Source organism: Cucurbita pepo, chromosome 1 (assembly GCF_057944985.1).
Source record: "Cucurbita pepo subsp. pepo isolate OVF chromosome 1, ASM5794498v1, whole genome shotgun sequence".
Taxonomy (NCBI): Eukaryota; Viridiplantae; Streptophyta; class Magnoliopsida; order Cucurbitales; family Cucurbitaceae; genus Cucurbita; species Cucurbita pepo.
This window is the reverse complement of record NC_141798.1, coordinates 20,300,819-20,324,527: the sequence shown is the minus strand read 5'-3', so window position 1 is coordinate 20,324,527 and position 23,709 is coordinate 20,300,819. Positions and strand designations below refer to the sequence as shown.

General features: G+C 36.3%; 4 protein-coding genes, 1 long non-coding RNA gene and 1 pseudogene across 6 annotated transcripts; 3 read left to right on the top strand and 3 right to left on the bottom strand.

The window, feature by feature from the left end:
* The first annotated feature begins 1,710 nt into the window (after positions 1-1,710).
* LOC111804953 (protein CLAVATA3 INSENSITIVE RECEPTOR KINASE 5) lies at positions 1,711-5,631 on the top strand. Of its 2 annotated transcripts, XM_023689797.2 has the most exons (11): positions 1,728-2,337; positions 2,427-2,559; positions 2,641-2,712; positions 2,783-2,926; positions 3,007-3,078; positions 3,157-3,216; positions 3,295-3,392; positions 3,476-3,625; positions 3,733-4,074; positions 4,191-4,570; positions 5,074-5,631. In XM_023689797.2, exons 1-11 carry the CDS (start codon positions 2,229-2,231, stop codon positions 5,392-5,394), a joined length of 1,881 nt encoding a protein of 626 aa, XP_023545565.1. In that variant the 5' UTR covers positions 1,728-2,228; the 3' UTR covers positions 5,395-5,631. The 2 variants fall into 2 exon arrangements, with proteins under 2 accessions (XP_086978941.1, XP_023545565.1); XM_087122815.1 differs by lacking the exon at positions 3,157-3,216 and having other exon boundaries at positions 1,711-2,337.
* Positions 5,632-7,405: 1,774 nt separating this feature from the next.
* On the top strand, positions 7,406-7,744 carry LOC111804405 (protein GLUTAMINE DUMPER 5). Its single transcript, XM_023689240.1, has one exon. The coding sequence runs from the start codon at positions 7,406-7,408 to the stop codon at positions 7,742-7,744; it is 339 nt and encodes a 112-aa protein (XP_023545008.1).
* Positions 7,745-9,796: 2,052 nt separating this feature from the next.
* LOC111790163 (6-phosphogluconate dehydrogenase, decarboxylating 2-like) lies at positions 9,797-12,084 on the bottom strand. The gene is made up of 2 exons (XM_023671003.2): positions 11,917-12,084; positions 9,797-11,423 (listed from the first exon to the last, which is right to left on the bottom strand). Exon 2 carries the CDS (start codon positions 11,413-11,415, stop codon positions 9,964-9,966), a length of 1,452 nt encoding a protein of 483 aa, XP_023526771.1. The 5' UTR covers positions 11,416-11,423; positions 11,917-12,084; the 3' UTR covers positions 9,797-9,963.
* On the top strand, positions 12,072-19,424 carry LOC111790193 (uncharacterized). Its single transcript, XR_015420497.1, has 5 exons — positions 12,072-12,212; positions 12,344-12,388; positions 12,528-12,640; positions 18,809-18,882; positions 18,967-19,424. It is a non-coding gene; the product is annotated as an uncharacterized LOC111790193 (long non-coding RNA).
* Positions 14,696-15,291, bottom strand: LOC111790183 (basic leucine zipper 43 pseudogene; annotated as a pseudogene).
* Positions 19,425-21,865: 2,441 nt separating the features above from the next.
* LOC111790174 (uncharacterized) lies at positions 21,866-23,522 on the bottom strand. Its single transcript, XM_023671015.2, has one exon. It carries the CDS (start codon positions 23,464-23,466, stop codon positions 22,171-22,173), a length of 1,296 nt encoding a protein of 431 aa, XP_023526783.2. The 5' UTR covers positions 23,467-23,522; the 3' UTR covers positions 21,866-22,170.
* Positions 23,523-23,709: the final 187 nt, after the last annotated feature.

The following is a 23,709-nucleotide window of genomic DNA, read 5'->3' as shown; positions in this document are numbered from 1 at the left end:
TTAATTTTTTTATAAATTTATATAGAATAAAAAATATGATTTTTTTTTTTAGAAAATTATATTGAGGGTTATTTAAGTAATTGAAGTGTAATGGAAAATGGGGAATTGTCTGAAATAAAAGAGGAGGAAAGGGGAATGTTTCAAACATGATAAAATAATTGAAAAATATATATTAGAGAAATATTCCTTATGTCTGTGTTTTTCTTATATTATTTTTTTTAATATTCCAATAAAATATTTTAAAAATTTAAATATATAATTACACTCATAATTTTAAATTTTAATAATTAAGTGGATGTAGTTTCCAAAATTCAAGTATTAAATAAATAACCCAACTCTAAATATTATATTATTTTATTTTACAAACACAAGTAAATTTCTTTAATTCTTTTTTATAATATCTACTTTTTTATTTATTTAATAAACCTATAAAAAAGAAAAATATCGACATTTTAAAAAAACTTTCAAAATTAATTTTGAGATCCCAGAAGGGAAAATCAAACATTTCTCGTGGGAAAATCTCTTCTGAGTAGATACAATATTTGTTAACAATGAGATTGGACTGTTACACTAAATTTGTAAGTAAACGAAAAATAAGAACAAGAGAATTGAAATGAAAAGACGAGGCTTTATACAATTAAACTTTATGAATCGAGATATCACGAAGCAAGACGGGATCGTGTCGGTTCAACCATGTAGGAGCATATTAAAGGAATAAAGGGTTAAAAAGTGGAAAGATGATGGTGGTGGAATGACTACCACCACTGTTGAGCTATAATTGAGGAGGTGTTTGCACGCGCAGGCCACTGCGAAGGGGGATAATATCACATCTATCACCAACAACAAATTATTTAGAGAGAGAAATCAAAAACCAATAAATAAATTAAAAAATAAAATAAAAATGTCAGCTTTTGCTTTTCCAAAAGCACTTCCTTTTTTCATCAGTTTTGGTGGAATGACTGTCTGCTTAACTATGCTTCCTCTTATACAAAGCCTAGTTCTTCCCCCCTCCATCCTTTTAAAACCATTCCCGCTAATTTAGCCGTTAGCTTTACGATTTTAAAACAAGTTTGTTAAAGAGAGTTTCTACACTTTTACAAGAACGTTTCTTTTCCTCTTTAGATGTGAGGTTTCATAATCCATCTTCCGATACCGATACCTAGTGTCACGCTTATAAAGAATGTTTCATTCCAGTCTCGTGATACGATTCGAAAAAAAAATTTGTTTGGATAGTGGGTGAGCAACTCCATTATCATAAAAATCGAGCTCAGCCACTTTCAGTTTCTTTCTCCTTAGCTTCCTCGAGATTCTCAAATTCTCCATTATGGATTGTTTTAGAACTTTGCCCAATGGCCAAACTCAAAGAATGTTTGATTCCTCAAAACAAAACCCATTTTCCATTGTCCCTTTCTGAGTTTCAATGCTTTGATTCTCTTAACTTCTTTCTTTCCAGAATTCCTCATATTAGTCTGTTGAATGATAAGAAACAGAGGAAAAAAAAGAAAAAAAGACTTTTTTTTTAATGATATTAGGTGAATTTTCATAAGATCTCACTGACCCATGAATCAAAATCGTGTAATTTTTAGTGGGTCATCTTCAGAAAATGAAAAAAGTGGGTTGGAGGATCTATCAAGAACTCAGATTTGGTCTTACAGCTTAGAGTTTTTGAAAAAAAAAAGGAGGTTTTGAATGGTTTTGAATCAGCTGTTTCTATATTGTTTTGTTTGTACTTGTTTTGTAAGATTGAGAATAATATGTTGAAGGGAATTTGGAATTCACATGGCACTCTTCTAAAAGCATAAGACATGATTAAAGCTAAAATAATTCCCCCTCTCTCTCCTCTTTTATTTATTTTAATCTTGAAACTTACGTGGATTTGGTTTGTTTCGTTTGATTCTTTTTATGGTTCTTCGTTTTATATTCTTCTTCAAAATTTCCGGTCTCAAAAGACAAGCATGCCTTTGTTAGTGCCACTGCCTACTGCCACCAAAAGCAAACTGCTCCTCCACCTCCACCTCCACCTCCATTTTGGCTCTGACATTTGATGATTTTCTGTTTAATGGCAGATTTCTGGCATCAAAACCACCGAAATAGCCTCTGATTTGAAGCTTTCCTCATTAAACAATCAAACCCTTTTGAGGGTTTTGCCTATTTCCTTCTTCTTCTTCTTCTTCTTCAACCAGCCTCCATTTTCAGTGCCTTCTGGTGGTTTGGTTCATGAGCATTTAATGGGTATGAGCAGAGCTGAGGCTACTGTTTCCTGTCTTGTGGCTTCTTTATTGCTTTGGGCTTCTGCAATAAATGGGTTGCTATCTCCCAAAGGTGTAAACTATGAAGGTTAGTGTGGGAAAAAACAGAACAAAATGGATCCTTATGGGTCTGTCTATTTAGAACATTGATTCATTGTTTCATTTGATTCATTTCAGTTCAAGCTCTGATGGGTATAAAAGCTTCCCTTCAAGATCCCCATGGTGTGCTTGAGAATTGGGATGGGGACTCTGTTGACCCATGTAGCTGGACTATGGTTACTTGCTCTCCTGAGAGCCTTGTCATTGGCCTGTAATAACACCCTCTTCTATTCTCCACCTTCTTCTTTAACAATTTGAACTGAGTTTTTGGTGGGTAATGTTCATAATGCAGAGGGACCCCAAGCCAGAACCTGTCTGGGACTCTTTCTTCAAGTATTGGGAACTTGACAAACCTTCAAATTGTGTAAGCCAAACATTTCCTTCTCCTCCCTCTTGAAAATGAGTGACAAAATTGGTTTCCATTGTGCTTTTAGGCTGTTGCAGAACAACAATATCACAGGCCCAATTCCCCCGGAGCTTGGGAGGCTCTCAAAGCTTCAAACACTTGATCTATCCAACAATGTCTTCACTGGGGACATTCCTTCTTCTTTAGCCCATTTGAGAAGCCTACAGTACTTGTAACCATCTTCCTATCATGTCTTTTTGTTTCTTTTTCTTCCCCCCCAAATGTTCTTAGTTTGTTTTCCATTGATTTCAGGAGGCTTAACAACAACAGCCTTTCTGGGACAATTCCAATGGCCTTAGCTAACATGACCCACCTTGCATTTCTGTGAGTTTCTGTTCATTAATCTCATGAAAACTTGGTCTGAATTCTGTTCTTTTGTTCTGAAATTTGTTTGTAATGCAGTGATGTATCATATAATAATATCAGTGGCCCTCTCCCCAGATTTCCCAGCAAAACATTCAAGTATATGTCAATCTTTTCTTTCCTCTCTTCTCTCCCTCTGTGTGAATGTTCACTCACTTAATCTTTCTCATGTTCCAGCATTGTTGGAAATCCTCTGATCTGTGCGACCGGGACCGAGGCCGGTTGTCACGGGACGACTCTAATGCCCATGTCCATGAATTTGAACTCTACACAAAGTAAGGTTCATGAAAACACATAACCATTCATAAGAATTCTTGTGGTGATTCTATCCTAAACCATGTCTTGTTTGCTTCTTTAGCTGGTTTACCTTCTGTGAGATTGAAGAGTCACAAAATGGCCCTTACATTTGGCTTGAGCCTAGCTTGCTTATGTCTCATTGTTCTTGTATTTGGACTGTTTATATGGTGGAGAAGACGAAACAATCAACCGACGTTCTTCGATGTAAAAGGTAAATCACATGGAGCGTTGTAACGTCTTTTTCTTGTCGTTATTACTGTTAATTCGTGCTAATCCCGGCATCTATATATGTCCTGTGCATCATCTCTGCCACTGCAGACCAACAACATGAGGAAATTTCGCTTGGAAATCTAAGAAGGTTCCAATTTAGAGAACTTCAGATAGCAACAAACAACTTCAACAGCAAGAACATACTAGGAAAGGGAGGCTTTGGGAATGTTTACAAAGGAATTCTTTCGGATGGAACGGTTGTAGCTGTTAAAAGGCTCAAAGATGGCAATGCAAGTCGAGGCGAGATCCAGTTTCAGACTGAAGTTGAGATGATCAGCCTCGCCGTGCACCGTCATCTCCTCAAGCTATACGGCTTCTGCAACACACCTACTGAAAGGCTTCTTGTTTACCCCTATATGTCTAATGGAAGCGTGGCCTCCCGTCTCAAAGGTAACTTCTTACGAGCATCGACAAAAACGACATCGATAATTTTGATACCGAACCATATTCTGTGTGTTATATCTAATGTGATCCAAAGATGTAAGAAAATCGGGTTTGTTTTACAGGAAAACTGGTATTAGACTGGGGAACAAGGAAGAGAATAGCCATAGGAGCTGCAAGGGGATTGCTATACCTTCATGAACAATGTGATCCAAAGATAATACATAGAGACGTTAAGGCTGCAAACATCTTGCTCGATGACTACTGCGAGGCTGTCGTTGGAGATTTCGGGTTGGCAAAGCTTCTCGACCACCAAGATTCACATGTCACAACTGCTGTGAGAGGCACGGTGGGTCATATAGCTCCCGAGTATCTCTCCACCGGGCAGTCATCGGAGAAAACAGACGTTTTTGGATTCGGAATCCTTCTCCTTGAACTGATCACAGGGCAGAGAGCCCTTGAGTTTGGCAAAGCAGCTAATCAGAAAGGAGGCATTCTTGATTGGGTAAGCTCCACCATAGAAAAACAATACAAATCTCTCATGTTTTATAACGGCCCAAGCCCACCGCTAGCTGATATTGTCCTATTTGGACTTTCCTTTCGAGTTTTCCCTCCGTCTGCTAGGGAGAGGTTTCCACACCCTTATAAAGGGTGTTTCATTCTCGTCCCCAACCAATGTGGAATCTTACAATCCACCCCCCTTCGGGGCCTAGCGTTCTCGCTGGCACTCGTTTGTCCACCCCCTTTGGTGCTCAGCCTCGCGACACATCGCCCGGTGTCTGGCTTTGATACCATTTGCAACCGCCCAAATCCACCGCTAGCAGATCTTGTCCTCTTTGGACTTTCCCTTTTGAGCTCCTCTCAAGGTTTTTAAAACGCGTCTGCTAGAGAGAGGTTTCCACATCCTTATAAACGGTGTTTTGTTCTCCTCCCTAACTAATGTGGGATCGTACACGTTCTTTCTCAGTTTGATGCAAAAGAATGACATTTTGGAGTTCATGATTACAGGTGAAGAAGATTCACTTAGAGAAGAAGCTGGAAGTGCTAGTGGACAAGGATCTGAAAGCAAACTACGACAGAGTTGAGCTAGAAGAGATGGTTCAAGTGGCTCTGTTGTGCACACAATATCTACCGGGACACAGACCAAAGATGTCGGAAGTTGTCAGAATGCTTGAAGGAGAAGGGCTTGCTGTCAGATGGGAAGCTTCTCAGAGAGTTGATACCTCAAAGTGCAAACCCCATGACTTCTCTTCATCAGATAGATACTCTGATCTCACAGATGATTCATCGTTGTTGGTTCAAGCCATGGAGCTGTCTGGTCCAAGGTGAAAATCCTTTCCAAAATTTTAATATTTTTTCCGCAAGTGTTTCGTATATTAAGAGAAAATTTTCATAGATTTTGGTGCATAGGAGTTTTAAAGTTTGGTGTATCATATTAGAATGTTCGTTCGAAGCTGTTTAAGGGCTTCGTTATTCGCTTTTATCCAATTGTATAGGCCGTTTGATAACGATTTTGTTTCGAGTCTTTTGTTTAAGAAAATTAAGATTCTATAATCTTTACGTTTATACTCGTGTTCTCTCTTCTATATAATTTTTAAAATTCGGCTTAAACGAAAAACAAAAGTGTTATCAAACGAACTTACGAGCTGATTAGAGTTGTGATAAAATTCAAACAACTTCATCCCTCTTGTGGAGAAAGTGGGCTGTTGGGCTTGTGGCTCAAATTCTTAAAATTGTTGTAATTGATTTTGTTCGTCTTTGTTGGCACGTCGTTCGGTGTCTAGTTCTTCCCTTTTATCGATATGGAATCTTTGAATCCATTTCTTTGAAGGCCCAGTGTCACAATTGCAGTTTACCATGACACCCGACATCCTCGAGTCCATAGTTAGTGCTTGTGTAACGAGCTAAATCAAACCGTGTGGCATTTCGATAATGTGGAAAAAAAAAAAAGTTTATTGAGATGAAAAAAGTTATTATTTTTATTATTGTAAAAATAAAAAAAGAAATAGAAATTTTAGGCCAAAGGGATTTGATTTGTGCATCATCCAATCTTTAGTGGAAGACATCATAAAATTGATAGCATTAATAAATATATGTGGTCATTCCCACTATAAATACTTTTCATATTATATATATAATATATAATGAGATTTTATAACGCGGGAATGAGATGAAAATTTACCAATTTCACCCCTTATTAAGATATAATATTTGAAGAATATATTATAATAATTAGTTATGAAATATATTTTATATATTCGTAATCCGTCAATATTTTATATTTTCCCTTTATTTGTAAGTATTAGTTGGTAGCTTGTATGCTAGTTAACATTAATAAAGATAACATTTTCAATTCCAATTCTATTTCTCCAGAGCACGTGATATTCTTAAATATCAAAATTTCATTTAGGACGGAATGAGGTAAATCCACATTATTACTAAAATTTACCAAAAAAAAAAAGTCGGACTTAATTAATATTTTATTAAATATTAACTTTTCATATGGGAGGATGGAAGATTACAATCTAATATTTAAAAAAAAAATTATTGAGGCACTGTAATTTAATCATATTTAGTGGGGCACCAAAAATATTACAATTATAAAATTTAGACGTATTAATTGAAATTTATATAAAATTTAATATAGAAATGTCAAATCTAAACTACAAAAATATTCAATTCAACTATATTCGGTATTCATTTTTTATTCTTGAAAATTAAATTTATAACATTTTGTTTTCTTATTTAGTTGGTCAAAATTTGTTTTTATTTTTTGAATTTTGTTAATAATTTAAATAAATAAATAAATATATATATTTAAGAAAAACAAGAATTATTTTTAAAAAATGAGAAAATAAATACAAAATTTCAAACTTAAAAAAACCTAAAAATATAGAAATCAAACTGAAAAATACAGAGTTAAATTTGTATCGATTTTTCACAAAAAAAAAAAAAAAAAAAAAATTATTATAATGTTAAATAACTACGAATATATGTAAAGTCAAAATAATTTTATTATTTTTTAGAAATATCACATCAGATATGTGAAAAATAGAATTATCGAATAATGAGTTGAATACGTTACTATTAAGTTCGGTAGAAATAAAATTAAAATTAAAATTATTATTATTATTTTTTACTTAAAAAGATATTAAAGAAATGTAATTATTCAAAATTAGTGAATTAACATTAAAATTTTGAATTCATAAAAGATTTTCCAATTTTCATAAAATAATTTGGGAGTTTTGTGTTAAATACAGCAGAGCGGTGGGCGCTATAAATACGCCGCGGCGACCAGTACTCCCACTGCCATAAAGACAGAAAAACCACTACACAGGAAATGAGAGGAATGAGATCATTGGCCGCCTCCGCCTCCGCCATGAAAACCGGCCATTACCACTTCTGGAACACTTCAGTACCTTATCTCTTCGGCGCAATAACGCTAACTCTGCTTCTCATCCTCACCGCATTGATTTTCCTCGTTTGCTCTTGCCGGAAACACTCTTCTTCTTCCGACGAAGAAGACCAGAAGACGAAGATCGATACGCCATCAGTAGCGGCGGACGATCCACAACCTAAAATCGTCGTCATAATGGCTGGAAATCACACGCCGACCTTCCTCGCTACTGCTACGCCTTCCGATTCTTCTAATTTCTCCCGATCGACAGAGCGGTTTTGAAGGTCAATTTCTGGATTTGCTTCCGGTCGATTTCGACTTTTCTTCTAATTTTGATTGCAGCGGGAACGAGTAAATCGACGGAAACGAGTAACGCATTATTTCAATTTTGATATGACGGAGTAATAATGCTTCATTTGTTTTGTTTTGATGCTTCCGATTAGAGTTTCTTTCATCTCCATGTGCTTGATTAAAATTAATGAGAAAGCTATTTTTGCGTGAGTTATTTTTCTGCCAAATTATGCTTGAGCTTTCTTGAGTTCGCTTCCTAGAGTTGGGATAAATTTCGAAGGGAGGAATACATTTTTCAAAAAATATGCTTCGATCAAGAGGTGATACAGATTTATTCACTATCTGACCAACCATAGCAATCATATCAATTTACTAAGCTATTCAGTAATCCAGAGGTGGTACGCGTTTATTCACTATCTGACCAACCATAGTAGTCATATCAATTTTACTAAGCTATTCAGTAATTCCTTTTGATTATTGCTAAAGCAGATCTAACTGTTTTTTATAGATTGCCATTTTTATGTTTATTGAAAATTTAAGAAGTTTATATTTCTAAAAGTATTTATTATGTAATTTTTTAAAAATAAACCTTTGAAAATTTGGTTAAATTATAAATTAGTGGTTAAAAAAATATTCAAATATTAGTCTTGATTTTTATAAACGTTTCAAAATTAATATCGAATTAGAAATCTACTATAATATTGAACGAAAAATCTAATAGAATATTTTACCTATCTAGACGTTTCGAAATATTAGCATATGATTCTAGGAGAATTACTTACCAAAGTAGTAAGAGAGGATAAAATTTTAAAAGCTCTTGGGAACATATTTTTGTCAAACAACATATTTTCAAAAGTGATTTAAAATGAATTTATTCACCATCAATCTTACCAAGTTTGAAAAACGATTACGATTCTTCTTAATCACTTGTAACATTCGTAAAATCAATTTCAAACTATGCATAATTCGTTCATATCTACTCTTGAAATATGCGGCAACTCGTAAGAATGAGATGTCGTTATTGTAGCACTTTCGACCTATATAGGTATGCAAGGTGGGCCGCTGCCCATGAGGATGTGAAGCTTATTCTCAAATACACTCATGAACTATTAGAATTAATAAAGGCTATAACGTACTAACCAATAATAAGGCTATAATGTGCTAACTAGTGACAATACCTCAAAAAATTTATTAACAACATTTGTTTATCATCTTATAGTGTAACAGCCCAAGCCTACTGGTAGCCAACATTGTCATTTTTTAGCTTTCCCTTACAGTTTTAAAACGGGTCTACTATGAAGAGGTTTCCACAACCTTATAAGGAATGTTATCACAACCTTATGAAGAGGTTTTCACACATACGTCCTTCCCTGGGCACTAGTTCCATTCTCGAGAATACAAAAGATTGGTCTCATAAATGCTTTGTTAAGTGAATACCACTACATGGGCTTCCCGCACCCGACTTCAATCACTACTTTTCTCTTTTACAAGAAACTTGCCAATAGATGGGTATCTTTTTGTTGTAGAGCTTTGAGAGTGGTTATACTACTTGTATCGTGAAGGGAATATGCTACAGAAGATCTGTTGCACGGGTGGTCGATAAATAAATATACACCAAACGAGCTTGAATCTCCTTAAAGAGAGTGAGATGTCATGCCTCGACTTAATTGTTTACATGTTCATTTTTTCAATTTGTAAAATTATTTAAATTGTAAAGGCCAAATACATGGCTATTAATATGTCAACAAGAATAAAAATAAAGATATAGATTAATAAGATTATTGAATTTAAAGAAAAAAGAATCTCCAAAGTCTAAACTTGAATATGAATGTGGCATGGGAAATAGGCATTATGGAGGCCATTATGAGTAAATGGAAGGATGGAAGTTTTTAATTCATAGTTGACTTACTTTATTAGCTTATAATTATAATCGAGCCGTATCACTTTTTCTTAACATGATATAAGATCCGTTATTAATATTTCAATGTTCGAGTGACATCTAAATTTGGTCGTTTCGTGAATGAACATTTTCGGAAAACAAAATTCAAATGGAAACTCTTACCTTATCAAACATCACATTCAAACTAGAAACTCAAACGATAAATTGGCACCAATACACATGACATGAGCTCTGATCAACAATAGTTCAGAGCTGAGATTATTGTAAATAAAACGTGTTCTTACTTGCGGGATTATGGTAACGAATACGTTCAATTCTTGAGTTGTTTCGCGATCTTGAACCATTCGGTATGGAACGATCCTTCGGTATCGGTTCTTTCATATGTATGAGCACCAAAGTAGTCTCTTTGAGCTTGGACCAAGTTTGCAGGCAATCTCTCCCTCCGGTAGCTGTCGAAGTAAGCAAGACTGGACGACATTCCTGGGGTGCTGATACCCGAGTTGATGGCCAGACATACAACTCTTCGCCAAGCTGACTGTCGTTCGACAATTTCCTTTGCGAACTCTGGATCCACAAGGAGATTAGCTAGCTCAGGATTTCGGTCATAAGCCCTCTTGATTCGGTCGAGAAACACGGCTCGGATAATACAACCTCCCTTCCAAATTCGAGCAAGTTCCCCCAACTTCAAATCCCATCCCTTCTCAATACTCTTGGCACGGATCAGATTCATGCCTTGAGCATAGCTGCATATTTTGGATGCATAAAGAGCTTGTCTCACGTCGTCGATCAATTTCGCTTTATCGACCTCGACATTGCTAAGACCTGATCCAAATACTTTTGCTGCTTCTACTCTCTCTTCTTTCAAACCACTTAGGAACCTTGCATCAAGAGAAGAAGCAATGGTAGGGGCTGCAACTGAGAGGTCAGCAGCTTGCTGGACAGTCCATTTACCGGTACCCTTCATACCCGTCTTGTCCAAAACCTTGTCGACTAAGTAGCCATCGGCTTTGTCGTCCTTGATACTGAAAATGTCTGCAGTGATCTCAATCAAGAAACTTAGCAGCTCGCCCTTGTTCCATTCTGAGAAAACTTGGTGAAGTTCTTCATTTGACAACTTCCCCACAGTTCTCAAAACATCATATGCCTCTGCAATCAGCTGCATATCACCATATTCTATGCCATTGTGGATCATCTTGACGAAGTTACCCGATCCGCCTTTGCCGATGTACGTTACACAGGGACCGCTATCGGGAACTTGGGCTGCAACCTTAATAAGAATGTCCTCAATGTGCTTGAAGGCCTCAAAAGATCCACCAGGCATCAAGGAAGGACCATTCCTAGCACCTTCTTCACCCCCTGAAACTCCCATTCCGAGGTAGAGCAGGCCTAACTCAGCCATGGCTTTCTCTCTTCTCTCAGTGTTCTCATACCATTCATTACCACCATCAATTATGCAGTCACCTTTCTCCAAGTAAACAGAGAGGGTCTTAATGGTTTGATCAACGGGTGCCCCGGCCTTGACAAGCATGATTATGACACGAGGTTTTTGAATGGATTGAACAAAGGATTCAGGATCATGGAAACCATAGAGAGGAAGATCTCCTTCTGCTTTAGCTCGTTCAACTGTTTCATCTACTTTGGAGGTTGTTCGGTTATATACTGAAATAGGGAAGCCTTTTTCTGCAATGTTTAGAGCCAGGTTTTGACCCATAACAGCCAGACCAGCAAGGCCAATCCTTGTAGGTTTTGCAGGAGCAGCCATGCTTTTACCTATCTCGCATTCAAGATTCATATTAGAACTTGGAATATATAGTTCGCTACAGATCCAAAAGAAGATGACAAAAACCATTGTGCATATTAAAGGTTAAAGCATGATAAAAAAGTTAAAGCATGATCAAGAATCTTCTTTGTGCATATTAAAGGCAGATCATCAGTAGATCATATGAAAAGCATAAGAATTAGCACCATCTGTAACTTGTAAATCATTGTTGAAACCAAACAAAAAATTCAGAGCAAGAGAGATAAATAGCTAAAAAAATGAGGGAAGGGACTAAAATCTTAAGCTCCTGATCTTCTATTTAAATTCTCAAAATCAAAGCAACAGAATTGGAAATTAGAATTCAAGGAGTTGCATAGCGAGTGGGCAGAGACAAATCGAACCAGGAGGGGGGGGGGGGGGGGGGGGGGGGGGGGGGCATTTCAGCAAACACATAGGGGGCACAATGAAGATGGCAGTTCAATAAAAACCTAGAAGAAATCAAACCTGAAAAGTTTCTCTGGATCGAGAAAGAAAGAGGCAAATCCGAGGAAAATAGAGATCTGGGGTTGTGAAAGAGGCGATCAAATGAAATGGGTGTTGAAGAGAATGGAAGATATCACCACAGGTCCATATGAACTCGCTATATAGACCTTTTTTCGGTCAAAATTGGAGACTCGCCAATGGAGAAATTGACCCATAAAATAAGAAAAATGAAAAACAAAAAGCAGCCTTCGCCAGAGCAGAGGCATTGGTAGGTGGACAATATTTGAACAGAGAATTATCAGTTTTTGCGAAGTTAGGTGAGCCTTTCGCCATGGATTTGGATTCACATAGTTTGAACTTGCATAGCAATGTAGATTTGATTTACAATAAATGATCAGATTCGTTTATAACTTCTTAACCTAAATCATGATGTATTTTCTTTTTCTAGATACAAAGAAGCCAAAATGGAGTGCCTCTAGAAATGTCAAATAAGGTGACTGTTTTTCTTATACTTGTTACATTTAAATTGAATATTAGATCTAAACTAATATAGTTTTAACTATGAATCATGAAAATTATATACTTTTAAAGTAAATAATAATAATAACAACACTATTTTTTTTTATATGAAGGCGGGGAGGAGGGGCGTCAACAGTTGATTCATTTCCGTGTGGAGATGGTGGCGAGCAAGCATCATCAAAATCCCATTTAATCAATTTCCCACTTCTAATCTGCGCATTTTCAGGTATGAATCTCCCTCTCTGGTCAATGTCCTGGAAAAGCATTTAGATCTCCATGTTGTTTTTGGAACGATTCTTGAAAGAAAGCTTGTTCTGATATTGGGTGTTCGTCGGATTTTGAAATCTTGCTCTTTCAGATTCCTTCTCCTACTCTTTTCTCATATTTTTCTTCTCAACCCAATAGATTAATCGAAGAATGTTTGTTGTTGTTGTTGTTGTTGTTTATGAATTCTCTGCTTTGAAGTTACGTGCTAAGTCTTTTTAGGGCTGGAGTTTAAGGATCGATGTGGTTGTTAGAACTCTTTTGATTCAATGCACTTTTATGAAGTTATCCATTCATTTGTGGTGTTCATTGCAAGTTCTTGATCGCCTTAGGTAAGTCACAAGCTAGTTCTTAGTACTGAAACTATAAATTAGTGGATTAGCGTAAATGGAGCAAGTAATTTCTCCTTAGAATGTAGAATTTGTAGGGTGTAGACATACATTCTAAACTTGTGATTTTGGAGTCACTTATCATAACAAAGAAAAAATAAATGGGCTATGTCCCATCACATTGATAGATTATAAATCGAGCAATGCCAATCAAACAAATAAACAAATTATATCACAGATTATTCATCTTGACAAGAAATTGTCTATATGATAAGATATGTATCACAAGTGAAGGGCCATAGTTCAGTTGGTAGAGCACCCCGTTTACATGCGCCAATGTTTTTCAGAGAAGTACATGTAATAAAGAAAATGGCATGACTGCTAGTCTGTTGAGTTCTTGCTCAGACCGTGAACCACTGAATACTTCGGTCTCCTCTTGTCTTGAGTTAGCCCAAGTAGTCCCACTTTACTAGCTCAAATAGTCCCACATAAATAGTGCTGAGGATTATGAAAAAAAATCTTCTTTAGGAAGGAAATGGGCTTATCTCCTCAATCTGTTTGTGCTCAGATCTTTGGAGCACAACTAGAATTGGCTGGTTTTCCTTTTATTTTGTCCGCTGTTATCGAATCTACGTGTTCCTATAACATCTGAGTTTATAGGATTAACAGTTGTACAATATCAGAATGCAGCACTGATTTATATTTTTGGAAATTGGCAGAAGATGTTGAAGAATGTGTAGGAAAGAAACAAAAGGTGAAAAGGTTCTGTTGTATGAAAAATCATAGAAGGAAAAGAGAGGTCGTTTATCAAGGGTCAACAGAGGAGTACTCTGGGTCCTATGTAGATGTTTTTGACACTTATTTCTCTGGTCTATTCACAAACATGAAAGCTTGCAAAAAGCTGTTAGCGCTAGCAGTGCTCAAAATTTCATTGGATATCTTTCTTGTTCAGTACACTCAACATCATGACTACTACTTTCTTCACGGCACAATATGAACCTTAATCACAGTTGGTTATTTCTGTTGTAAGTCGACCGCTATTTTTTCTTATTGTTTCATAGAGAGTTACAGTCGAGGGAGAAAGACTAACGAAATCTAAATACCCTAGATACTAGGAAATTCTAATCTAAATAATAACCTCTAGATACAAATAGATCTGCAAGGAGCTAAACGAAGAAATAAGGTAGTTGCAAAAAGATTTAGAAAATCCATTTCAAGAGGAAGCGAATAGGACAAAACCATGCCATTAACCCTACTAAAGCCCCTTAATATCATTAAACACTCTTCTCACCAGCCACACCACTCAAATAAGATACCAAATTGTGGTGAGCCAAAGAACCGTTGTTTGTCCTGTATTTGTTATTTGCATATCATAAATTGTTTCTCATTAGTTTTTAGAACTATATTTGAAATAGGATTATGAGGTATCTCTCAATGTATTTCCGTATGGAGCAAGTTTAGAAGTACTAAGCTGTCTTTGATACCAAAAGTAAAAATCATAATTAAGCATTAATTAACGAAAATGCTCAAACAGAAGTTGTAGCAGTTCTTCTTCACGTGCATGAAGCTACAGGCTTAATGGAGGAAAAGACTGGAGACAGAAGAACCATAAATGGAGAACGGAAATGGAAAAAATTTCCTCCTCACCCTGGCTTATCTATACAACCTATTATAAGACCGGTGCAGTCTCAGCTCTCAGATGGCGTGTTGGGGGTAATGTCTTCAATTTCTCTGAAGTTGGGGTAAGGACTATTGACCTGTAGTTCTGTGAGCATTTGACGGAGTTTGGAAGTCTGCTCCTTGAGTTGAGCATTTTCTTGAACAACCTTGTCATGGCAGTCTGAAACTTGGTTCAGCTTATCGATAAGCTGATGATTCTCATTCCGAAGCCAAACTACTTGAGACCATAACTCATCCAGATGCTTCTGCTTGCGCATACGTGACCGGCGTGCAGACTCTCTATTGGATATCATCCTTCTCTGCTTCCTCTCATTAATGAGGCTTTGTTGTTGCTCATCTGCTTCATCAGAAGTTGAATAGCTACTCAAGCATGGATGCCGATTAAAATCTTGAATTTGAGTAGTTCCTTGGAAATTATGTAAGGGATTTGAGAATTGGTTAAGTTGCACCATAGGTAGGTTGTTCTGAGTCATGGGAAAATTATTGGCATATGCGGATAAATTGGAGGGGATGAGATATTGGAGACCTGTGACTTCACCAGGCTGCATTTTTCAGGGATTGTTGAAAGCTTGCTTGGGTATTGGAAGGGAAGAAGCCTATGTTTAAGGAGAGTGGGAAGCTTGGTGGTGAAGGTGCTTTATAGCACATAAAAGGTTCCAATGGCCCACTTTCAGGAACATGGAGTGATTTTGAGAAAGTTTCTCAGAGCTTGAATCTCTGGAATACCATGCAGACCATGTCTATATCCTATTATGGCACTGCTGCTTTTTTTTTCATGTCACGAGAACGTCCAGGTACTCTACTATATCCGTGTATCTTCCTTCTCGTTATGGCTACTCCATATATGTATGTGTTTGTGATATAAGCATGATTCAATACATGAGAATTGATTGTGTTTGCGATAATAATTTTCATAGCATGTCTTGCTTACATCAGAGAAAGCAACATTTTGTGAAGTATAATTATTATTATGGTAGAATGATTAGGAAAAGAAGCGCGGTACATTAAAGTATGTCGAGAAGTTGATATGAAATGAAAAAAGAAAGAATAAATCTCTTGTAGACAATTCAATCTAGTGATGTAAGCAAAGGGAAGATGGACAAGGCAAGCAAAGCCCTTTTTCACATCCCTATTCAGGAGCTAGTATTTTTGGTCCACTTGCTCCCTGAATCTCATAGCTGAGATTGAGCCAATCATAGCACTAAAGGGAGGTTATAGGTAGGTCTTTTTCTTCTTGGTGCTGAATCGTAAAGGTTTGGAGCAAAACAATGCTCTTAATATGATTTTACCATCTTATCCTTTTGGGATAAAACTGTAGGAATGAAAATTGATCCTGATGCCATCTCTTACCTGATACTGTTCCCCCTTCATGTGCATTTTGGTTGTATTTGAGTGCAATTTGATCCAATCATTTATACTTATCCTAGAAATTTCAGAGCAATAAATAAAGATAATGGCCACAATTTTAAATGCATACTAAACCTTCTCCCACCTTCCCACAAAAAGATAGAAAAGGAGAAAGAAGAGGAGGGAGGATATCACTACAAAGGCAGAAGTAGCTGAAAAAACTTCAATTTTCAAGGCACTAACTATCATATTATATTAAGTTTTTAAAAGATAGATAAGCAGAGGCTTATTTATTGTCTATGAAAAGGACTAGATTTGAAAACACTGCTGAGAGAAACAGAATGCTCAAGTATTTATTGTGTCTCAGATTACTCCTTAAACAATTAGAAAAAGGCCAATATTTTCTAACCACTGCTCTCTTACCGTGGCCTAATGTATATGTGTTTAGCACAATGAAAACTACTGCGACCTCAACATGAGGACAAAATTTTCAAGTTGAGGTGAAAGGAGGCACTTTTCTGTAATTAATATCTTTGGCTTCTTTATCCATAGAGAGGCTATACATTCATGCTCTTTGATTGTATGAAAGTAGTAAATATTGCATTGTCTTCTCAAAATATATAGGAAATTTTACATGATATATGAATTCCCAAAGTTGATAGAGATCTAGACACTAAGGTAACCTCAATGTCGTCCCTCATCATAATAGTCCTAGTCGATTTAAACTTTGTCACGTAAAAGTTGTCGACACCCCGGCACTGCTTTGTATAAATCTTTTATGATGATATTGTTGACTTGATGATTTTTGAAAAATAAGATTTTTACTCATAAACTCTAACCGTAGTTCATCACTTAGTCTTGTTGTTTCAATCGTTGTCAAGTTTTGTGGTCCGAGCAAGGGACGCTAGACGCCAGAGTTACTCGATGTCGAGCTGCCAAAAAATTAATGGCCAACCATGTATGATTGCTTCAATCAAGCATGTTATTTTTAAAATCTGGTCAAATCTGAGCTTGTTGGTGGAACTGGGGTCGCATTTTTTTAGCTGCTAAAAGACATAGAGAGTAGCTGAGGTCCTAACCACACTCAACTCAGCAAGGTAAAAAGTTGCTTTCAGAGTGGAAAAGCTTGTCTGATTTGTGTAAGGAATAGCTACACTCGCAAGTAATTGTGTACTTGCTTTGAAAGTTAGTCTTCCACTTAATAAAGAGATTTTCTCTGAATCATGTAATACCACAATCTTTACTGGAGAAAAGAAAACTTAAAAAAAAAATTCTGCTTCCCCACATCTTGAGGCTCTTGTCTGATTGAGTGGACTGCTTAGTCAACATTGTCATTACAAAGATTTTGACCATGATCTTTCTTTCTGTCTCTTTCTCTCTCCTTCACTCACTTGTGAGTGTCCTGAGATTTGTGTAGGACGTTGATAGATATTTAGGGAAGTACAGATTTCAGTATGTTTTCTTGTCCAATTGTATCAGAAACTTCACTGCTGGTTTGTCATTTTTGCAATTGTACTTGTAGTGTACATCATGTGGATATTTACATACGATGTTGTCCTATGGAGTGGTACTCAATAGTTTATCATGTCCTTTGCCTTTTAAACGAATTCGTAAACTTTGGTACAACTTTAAAGTAAAGGAAAGAAGTTAACGTAAATATAGTTCACTTGGTTAAGACATAAATCCTCGACTAGGAAGTTAGAGGTTCGAGTCACCACCCCAATTAAGGGTGAACTTGAGAAGACTTTGGAAGATGAAAAATGTTCTTCGTTGACAGTGTCCGATTAGATATTTGACTTATGGCTTTAATCAACTTGAGATAAGTCAATCTATACATCAAATATACACTCAACTTATAACTTAAGATAAACCTAACACCCCAACACAACCGTATAATGTTACAAAATTTAAAAAACTCACAATCTGACCTAACTAAATGATTCAACCCATTAGGTGCTTTTTAATCTCACTAAAAGCTAACATCAAGTAAATATACATAAAACTTATTTATCAACCTTCCTTTTCTTCTTTTCCCCTGTACTCTTTGAAACTTTAAGAACCAATTGTGTGTGGAATAATATATATTTTCTGAAAAGTACTTGGACTGATGCATTATATACAAAGTGAAAAGAAACTGATTGGGAAATAAAATTATGTTAAGAAAGATGATGGAGTAAGCAAAGGAAGTAGGGAAAAAAAAGAAAGCCAAACAAATAGAAAGATAAAGACAATAGAGAGAGGGAGAGGGTGATGATAGGTGACAATTTGTGGGACAAAGTGCGCGTGGGTTAGTGCCACCACCCTCTATATCTTGCCCTCCTATTGCTCATCTTGTCAATTCAAGCTTTCTTTTTTGAAAAGAATTCTATAGAGAAAGAGAGAGAGCCAAAAAATATTGGTATATCAAAATGGGTAACTTTTCATTGCACCCCATTAAAGCAACCTCAATGTATGTATTTGTTGAATGGCATTTGGTGATGTTCTTTCTCTTTCTCTCTCTCAATACAAATTCTTGTGGTGGGTGTCCTTTTAAGTATAGGATAGAGTCCAAAATGTACATTATTGGAGCTTTGTTGGCTAGTATAATTTGATGATTAATTTAGATAGAAAGAGAGAGGAAAATGCCCAAATCATCTTTATTGTGGCTGTCTTATTTAGATGCTTGTTGGCTTTCTATTCCTTCAAATTGATCCAATAGTGTTCATCTTACAAATCACCAATTTTCTTTGCTTTTTTCCTCTTTCACAAACCATCTTTAACCATTTCTTTTTCAGCCCATTCCCTCTCATATACTTTAGTGAGGAAAAAGAATACAAGAGGATGATTTGTTATTGGAAAATTCAACAAGGTGAATGAACATTTGAGTGTGTTCTTGAAGAATTTTCCTCTAATTATAATCATTTATTGAACTGTAGTAGTTTTTGTGTTACAGAAGTTTCCTCTATTGAACGCTGTTCTTTTGGGGCACAAATGGGTGGTCTTAAATGAGTTCAGGGTGGCTGTGTGCCTTTTTAAAAGGGTGGCTGATTGGCTCTCGAAAATGCTGTGGCTTGAAAGGAAAAGGTTTTATGGAGATGTGCTACTCGCACTCTACTGTACAATCTTTGGAAAGAAAAGAATCAATCAGTCATCAAAGAAAAAGCAGTCTTCTTTTTGGCTTTGATGGTTTACAAACCACACAAATTCTTCTGTAGTTATAGGCTTTTTGATGATTATTAACGATGGGAAGACTCGTGTTTTAGTTCTTTGAATATGATTCTCTCTACCTGACTCGTATGTTGTTCTTATATTGTTTTTCGATTCTTCGATGAATATACATCTTTTGTGCCAAAATTTTGTGAAACATGTCTCGATTTTGTTCTTTAAGCATTAGAATTTCTCTTTTGTGCCCATTGTTTTCTTGCATCTAATGGATTAACTCATTGATGTAATAAATTATGAACTTTTATGTGATTTTTTCCATATTAGAATGTGCAATGAATGTATGTGCTTTTAATTCATGATGTTGAGAAGTGCATTTAAAGGAGTGGTAGAGCATTTTTTTTTTAATTCGGATTAAGACAATCACTTGGGACATTTCTTTTGCTCACCAAAGCTTGGATTAAGATCCTAATCCACTACTGATTTTGAGGATAACTACAATAACACTTGGGCAACTTTTGACATGATAGCTACCACTTCATCTTCTTGCCCAGGTTTCTTATGGAGTTTTAGAGGTTTTTATTCCACATATCTTTACAATCTATTTGAACCTCAAGTGAAAAATAATGGTGTAAATTTCGAGTTTATTAAGATTTAACACCGGTTTTTTTATGGGTTTGCTTCTTAAACTTGTCAAGGTTCATCCTTATGAGAGTTCTAATTTCGTTTAAACTTGAGGTTAATACAAGTTCTCGATTTCTCTCATTGAGTTCTTAAGAGATATGATTTCGTTTAATTTTCTAAAGTTTTATTGATGTCATGATTCCTAGATCCAAGAAAATCTTTACAACAATATCTTACGCTATTGAAGTTTTGTGAAAGGCCCATCTACCTACGCTCATATGCAATACTCTAAAAGAGGATCGATCATTTCAGTCTATAAATAACACTCATCTAGAGGGATCATGCCATATTGTAGCATTATTGCATTAATTCTCACTTTCACGTGTTTTGGTTTTGCTCGATTTGCATATGCGGATTTGGCATTAAAGTTGGTTTTGTGAGCATATGCGGATTTGGCATTAAAGTTGGTTTTGTGGACGCCCTCTTATGTAAGTTAAACATATCAAGTCTCCGTCTAATTTGACAACCACATTTATTAAAAGCACTGTACTTTTGATTTACTGAGTTTTGCTAGCTTCCTCCCATTTAATGGTCCAAACCTAATTCAAGTTTTCATCTGAAAAACGCTTCTATCGACATATAACCATGATGAGAATTTACAAGAATCACAAAAGATAGAAGGTTGGAGAGAATTTCATCCAACCATTTCCAAACTAGAATGATTTGAAGTAGTACCAATAATAAGATCAATATGTGTTGATGAAAATGGGTGGAATTGTACCCAACACATCTTCATGGGCATCAATTATCAAATAAAGATCAAGAAAATTTTCCAGGTTGAGACAAGTAATAGCAAAAACATATTTTGAAAAGTGTTGGTAATCATCCAAATAGGACCCTTTGTTGAATCAATCTCAATGTATTAACCATAGGTAAAAGATATGATTGATGGGTGAAATAAAAAAAATTCATTCCAATAATGGTATGTTCCAAGAACCTGAAAAGAAAATGCAATCTAGGATGTGAAAACATGGATGAAATCAAAATCTACTCCTCAGAAACCTGAAATTTACAAAGAAATTAGCCACAGCAAACAACTTCATAACCAATACGGATAAAACTAACTGGGTTTCATATATTTCACGATCTCAAACCTGGAAAGAATACCGCAAACCAACTTCAATCGCAGAGTTCCCAACAATACACCAAGAAATAAACCAGGGTGAAATTGCAGAATTGTGTGTAGTCAAAGTTCCAATGTTTTCAACTTCATTTTTAAATCAATATGAGAAAGATAATCTTCCATCAATCACACATGCACAGCTTAAGTAGAATCCAGATTGCAAGTATGAGGATAAATGATTGAAGTGGTTATTAGAACCCTGCTATTTCACCCTCGGTTTCATGTCTTAGACTTATATGGTGCACTGGCGTTGTAGCAGCAGCAAACACCATATGGACCATGAAGAAAATGCAAACGAACCAAACAAAAAGGAAAGAAGTCCAAAACGCAACAGGAGGCAATTTAAGAGCAATGCCTGCAAGCTGATGATTTGCTACTTATTCATTGTTCACCTCACAAAGCTGATTTATCAAGTAAGCTCAAACTACATTGTATCTTTTGAGAGAAAAGCTTTGTTTCTGGTTAAACAATTAAATAAATAAACTACACGTTTTCACGTACAAATATATGACAATAATAATACTATTTTCAAAGCTCCTTGAATCTACTGCTCAAGGCCATCGAGATTCAACTAATAGAACTAGAAACTAACACCATCATAAAATTTCATATAAGCATTTCTAAGAAAATTTGAATGGAACAAATAAGATTACACACGACTAAATGCAACAATAGCTAGCACCACAATTTAGGAGTCTATGACTATGGAAGGTTGTTTGAAAAAAAAAAAAAAAAAAAAAAAAAGAGTAGATTTAATAAAATCCCCACTTTGGACCAATATCATGAAAGATCAAAGTGCCTTCAGGTTCCCATTTTTACAGGTTTACCAACAGATACTCAAGCATATAAACATATTAAGTTAATATACTTCACAACTACACAATTCAAAGCCCAGAACTTGTAGTAGTAATATTATCATTAGTATGTCCTGTCTTAAGCATTACAAATCCTAAACTGAATTCAACAAGGTAAAAATACTATAATTTCCCACTACTATTGGTGACTAAAACTTACCAAGCATTGAATCACAATGGATACCTGAGATAATTAGAGTGTATCAACAGCAATGCTGATAATGTTAAAAAGAAGTACTTACCACAAAACCTTTACAAAATGCAAAATCGTAAGCAACATTCTTCATCTAAAAGAGACGCTATTCACAGGTTGCACTTCACAGACTGCCTAACCTTAAGCTATTAGTTCAAAATTGTACCTGACCTGCAAATCCGTTTGCTGGCCACCACTGGCCCTCTGACTCTTCCTACGCTCATAATCTGGATCGTCGGTGGGCAACTCATACCGACAAACAGGACATGTGTTTCGGATATTCAGCCATGGCAGAATGCAGTCATCATGGTAATAGTGGCAGCAAGGAAGCTTCCTCACCTTCTCCTCCATTGAAAATTTATCCTTACAAACAGCACAAATAACCACTTCCTCTATCAGTATATTCTCTGTTTTTAACTCAACCAGAGGAAGATTCTCCATAGCACTCTTAGCTGCCGGAGGACAACCCTTCAAAGCGTTCTCATTTTCAACGAATTGTCCAAAAAGGGTATCATATTCTGCTGCATACATGTAATCATCTTGGTCGGCTACGTATGCCTCAGCATCATTGTCCCGTTCCCAATTCGTATTGCTCCCAATGTCGTCCATTACCAATAAAATTTCCCATCGGCCCGCCTCTTCTCCTGATTCTTCATCATTGGAAAAACCAGATGCAAGGGTCAATTCCTCGGCTCCCTCCACCACTACGCTCGAAATTTCCCTTTCGTCCACCCGTTCCTCAACCTCCTCCCATTCAAAATCCTCGTACGAATTCCTCTGCTGAAAACAAAAGCTGAAGTTATCTGAGAGAGGATTCGGACTTTCAACCCAATTAACATCATTTTCGCCATCATCCCCTGTCACAAATTGCAGAGCACCGATAGTTCCATTATCATAATCCGAGTCCGAATCTACATCAACAACCCGAAGGTCACTGTTAATCGAATCCGCAACTTGCATGCTCACATCCACCTCCGAAACCCGGCTATCAGATTCCACAGCAAACGTCGACCACAGCTCCTCAGTATAGTTAGACTCAATGTCACCGCTATCTTCAAACCCCGAAATGCCCAAGTCGTTTGCAGAATGCGTAAATGGGTCCGGCCCAGAATCCAGATCACGATCGTGATTGCTGAGAGCGAGTAAATGATCGGTGAAGCGATGATTCTCAAAAAGATCAGTCACCAAGCAACTGACATCGCGTTCGGAGTCGGAATCCGTGTCGGAGAACCAATCGGTCTCAAAACGGAGGGAATCGTCGGGAGGAGCGACGATGGAGGGGACGGTGGCAAAAGGGTTAAAATCCATGGGGTTGGGGAATTCGTCGCGGCGGAAGGATGTGATCGACGGCACCGGAGAAGGAGAATCGGAGCGGGGTTGATCAGGAAGAGGCATGTTAGGTTGAAGATGAAGTTTAGGAATAGAGAAAAAAGCCATAGAAATAAGTTGGGGGAAATAGCATTTGGGGATATTTCGACGAAATTCAGGTTTTTTATATGCCGTTCTTCTTCATTCTCAATAATCTAATTTTCAGATATTTATTTGTTTTTTTATTTTATTTTTAAATTTAAATATATTATTTTAATTTAATGAACAAGAGATACTAAAACCTTCTACTTTTAACATTCATTTTAGTTTAAGTGTTCTAATTAATATCATTAATTCTTTGGGTTTACTAAA

What these genes read in the sequence shown, in the direction of transcription:
- LOC111804953 (XM_023689797.2), top strand. Translation starts at nt 2,229, where the DNA reads ATGGGTATGAGCAGAGCTGAGGCTACTGTTTCCTGTCTTGTGGCTTCT. An exon ending in TTGACAAACCTTCAAATTGT is followed by an intron (nt 2,713 to 2,782) that starts GTAAGCCAAACA and finishes TTGTGCTTTTAG; the next exon opens with GCTGTTGCAGAACAACAATA. An exon ending in ATGACCCACCTTGCATTTCT is followed by an intron (nt 3,079 to 3,156) that starts GTGAGTTTCTGT and finishes TTTGTAATGCAG; the next exon opens with TGATGTATCATATAATAATA.
- LOC111804405 (XM_023689240.1), top strand. Translation starts at nt 7,406, where the DNA reads ATGAGAGGAATGAGATCATTGGCCGCCTCCGCCTCCGCCATGAAAACC.
- LOC111790163 (XM_023671003.2), bottom strand. Translation starts at nt 11,415, where the DNA reads ATGGCTGCTCCTGCAAAACCTACAAGGATTGGCCTTGCTGGTCTGGCT.
- LOC111790174 (XM_023671015.2), bottom strand. Translation starts at nt 23,466, where the DNA reads ATGGCTTTTTTCTCTATTCCTAAACTTCATCTTCAACCTAACATGCCT.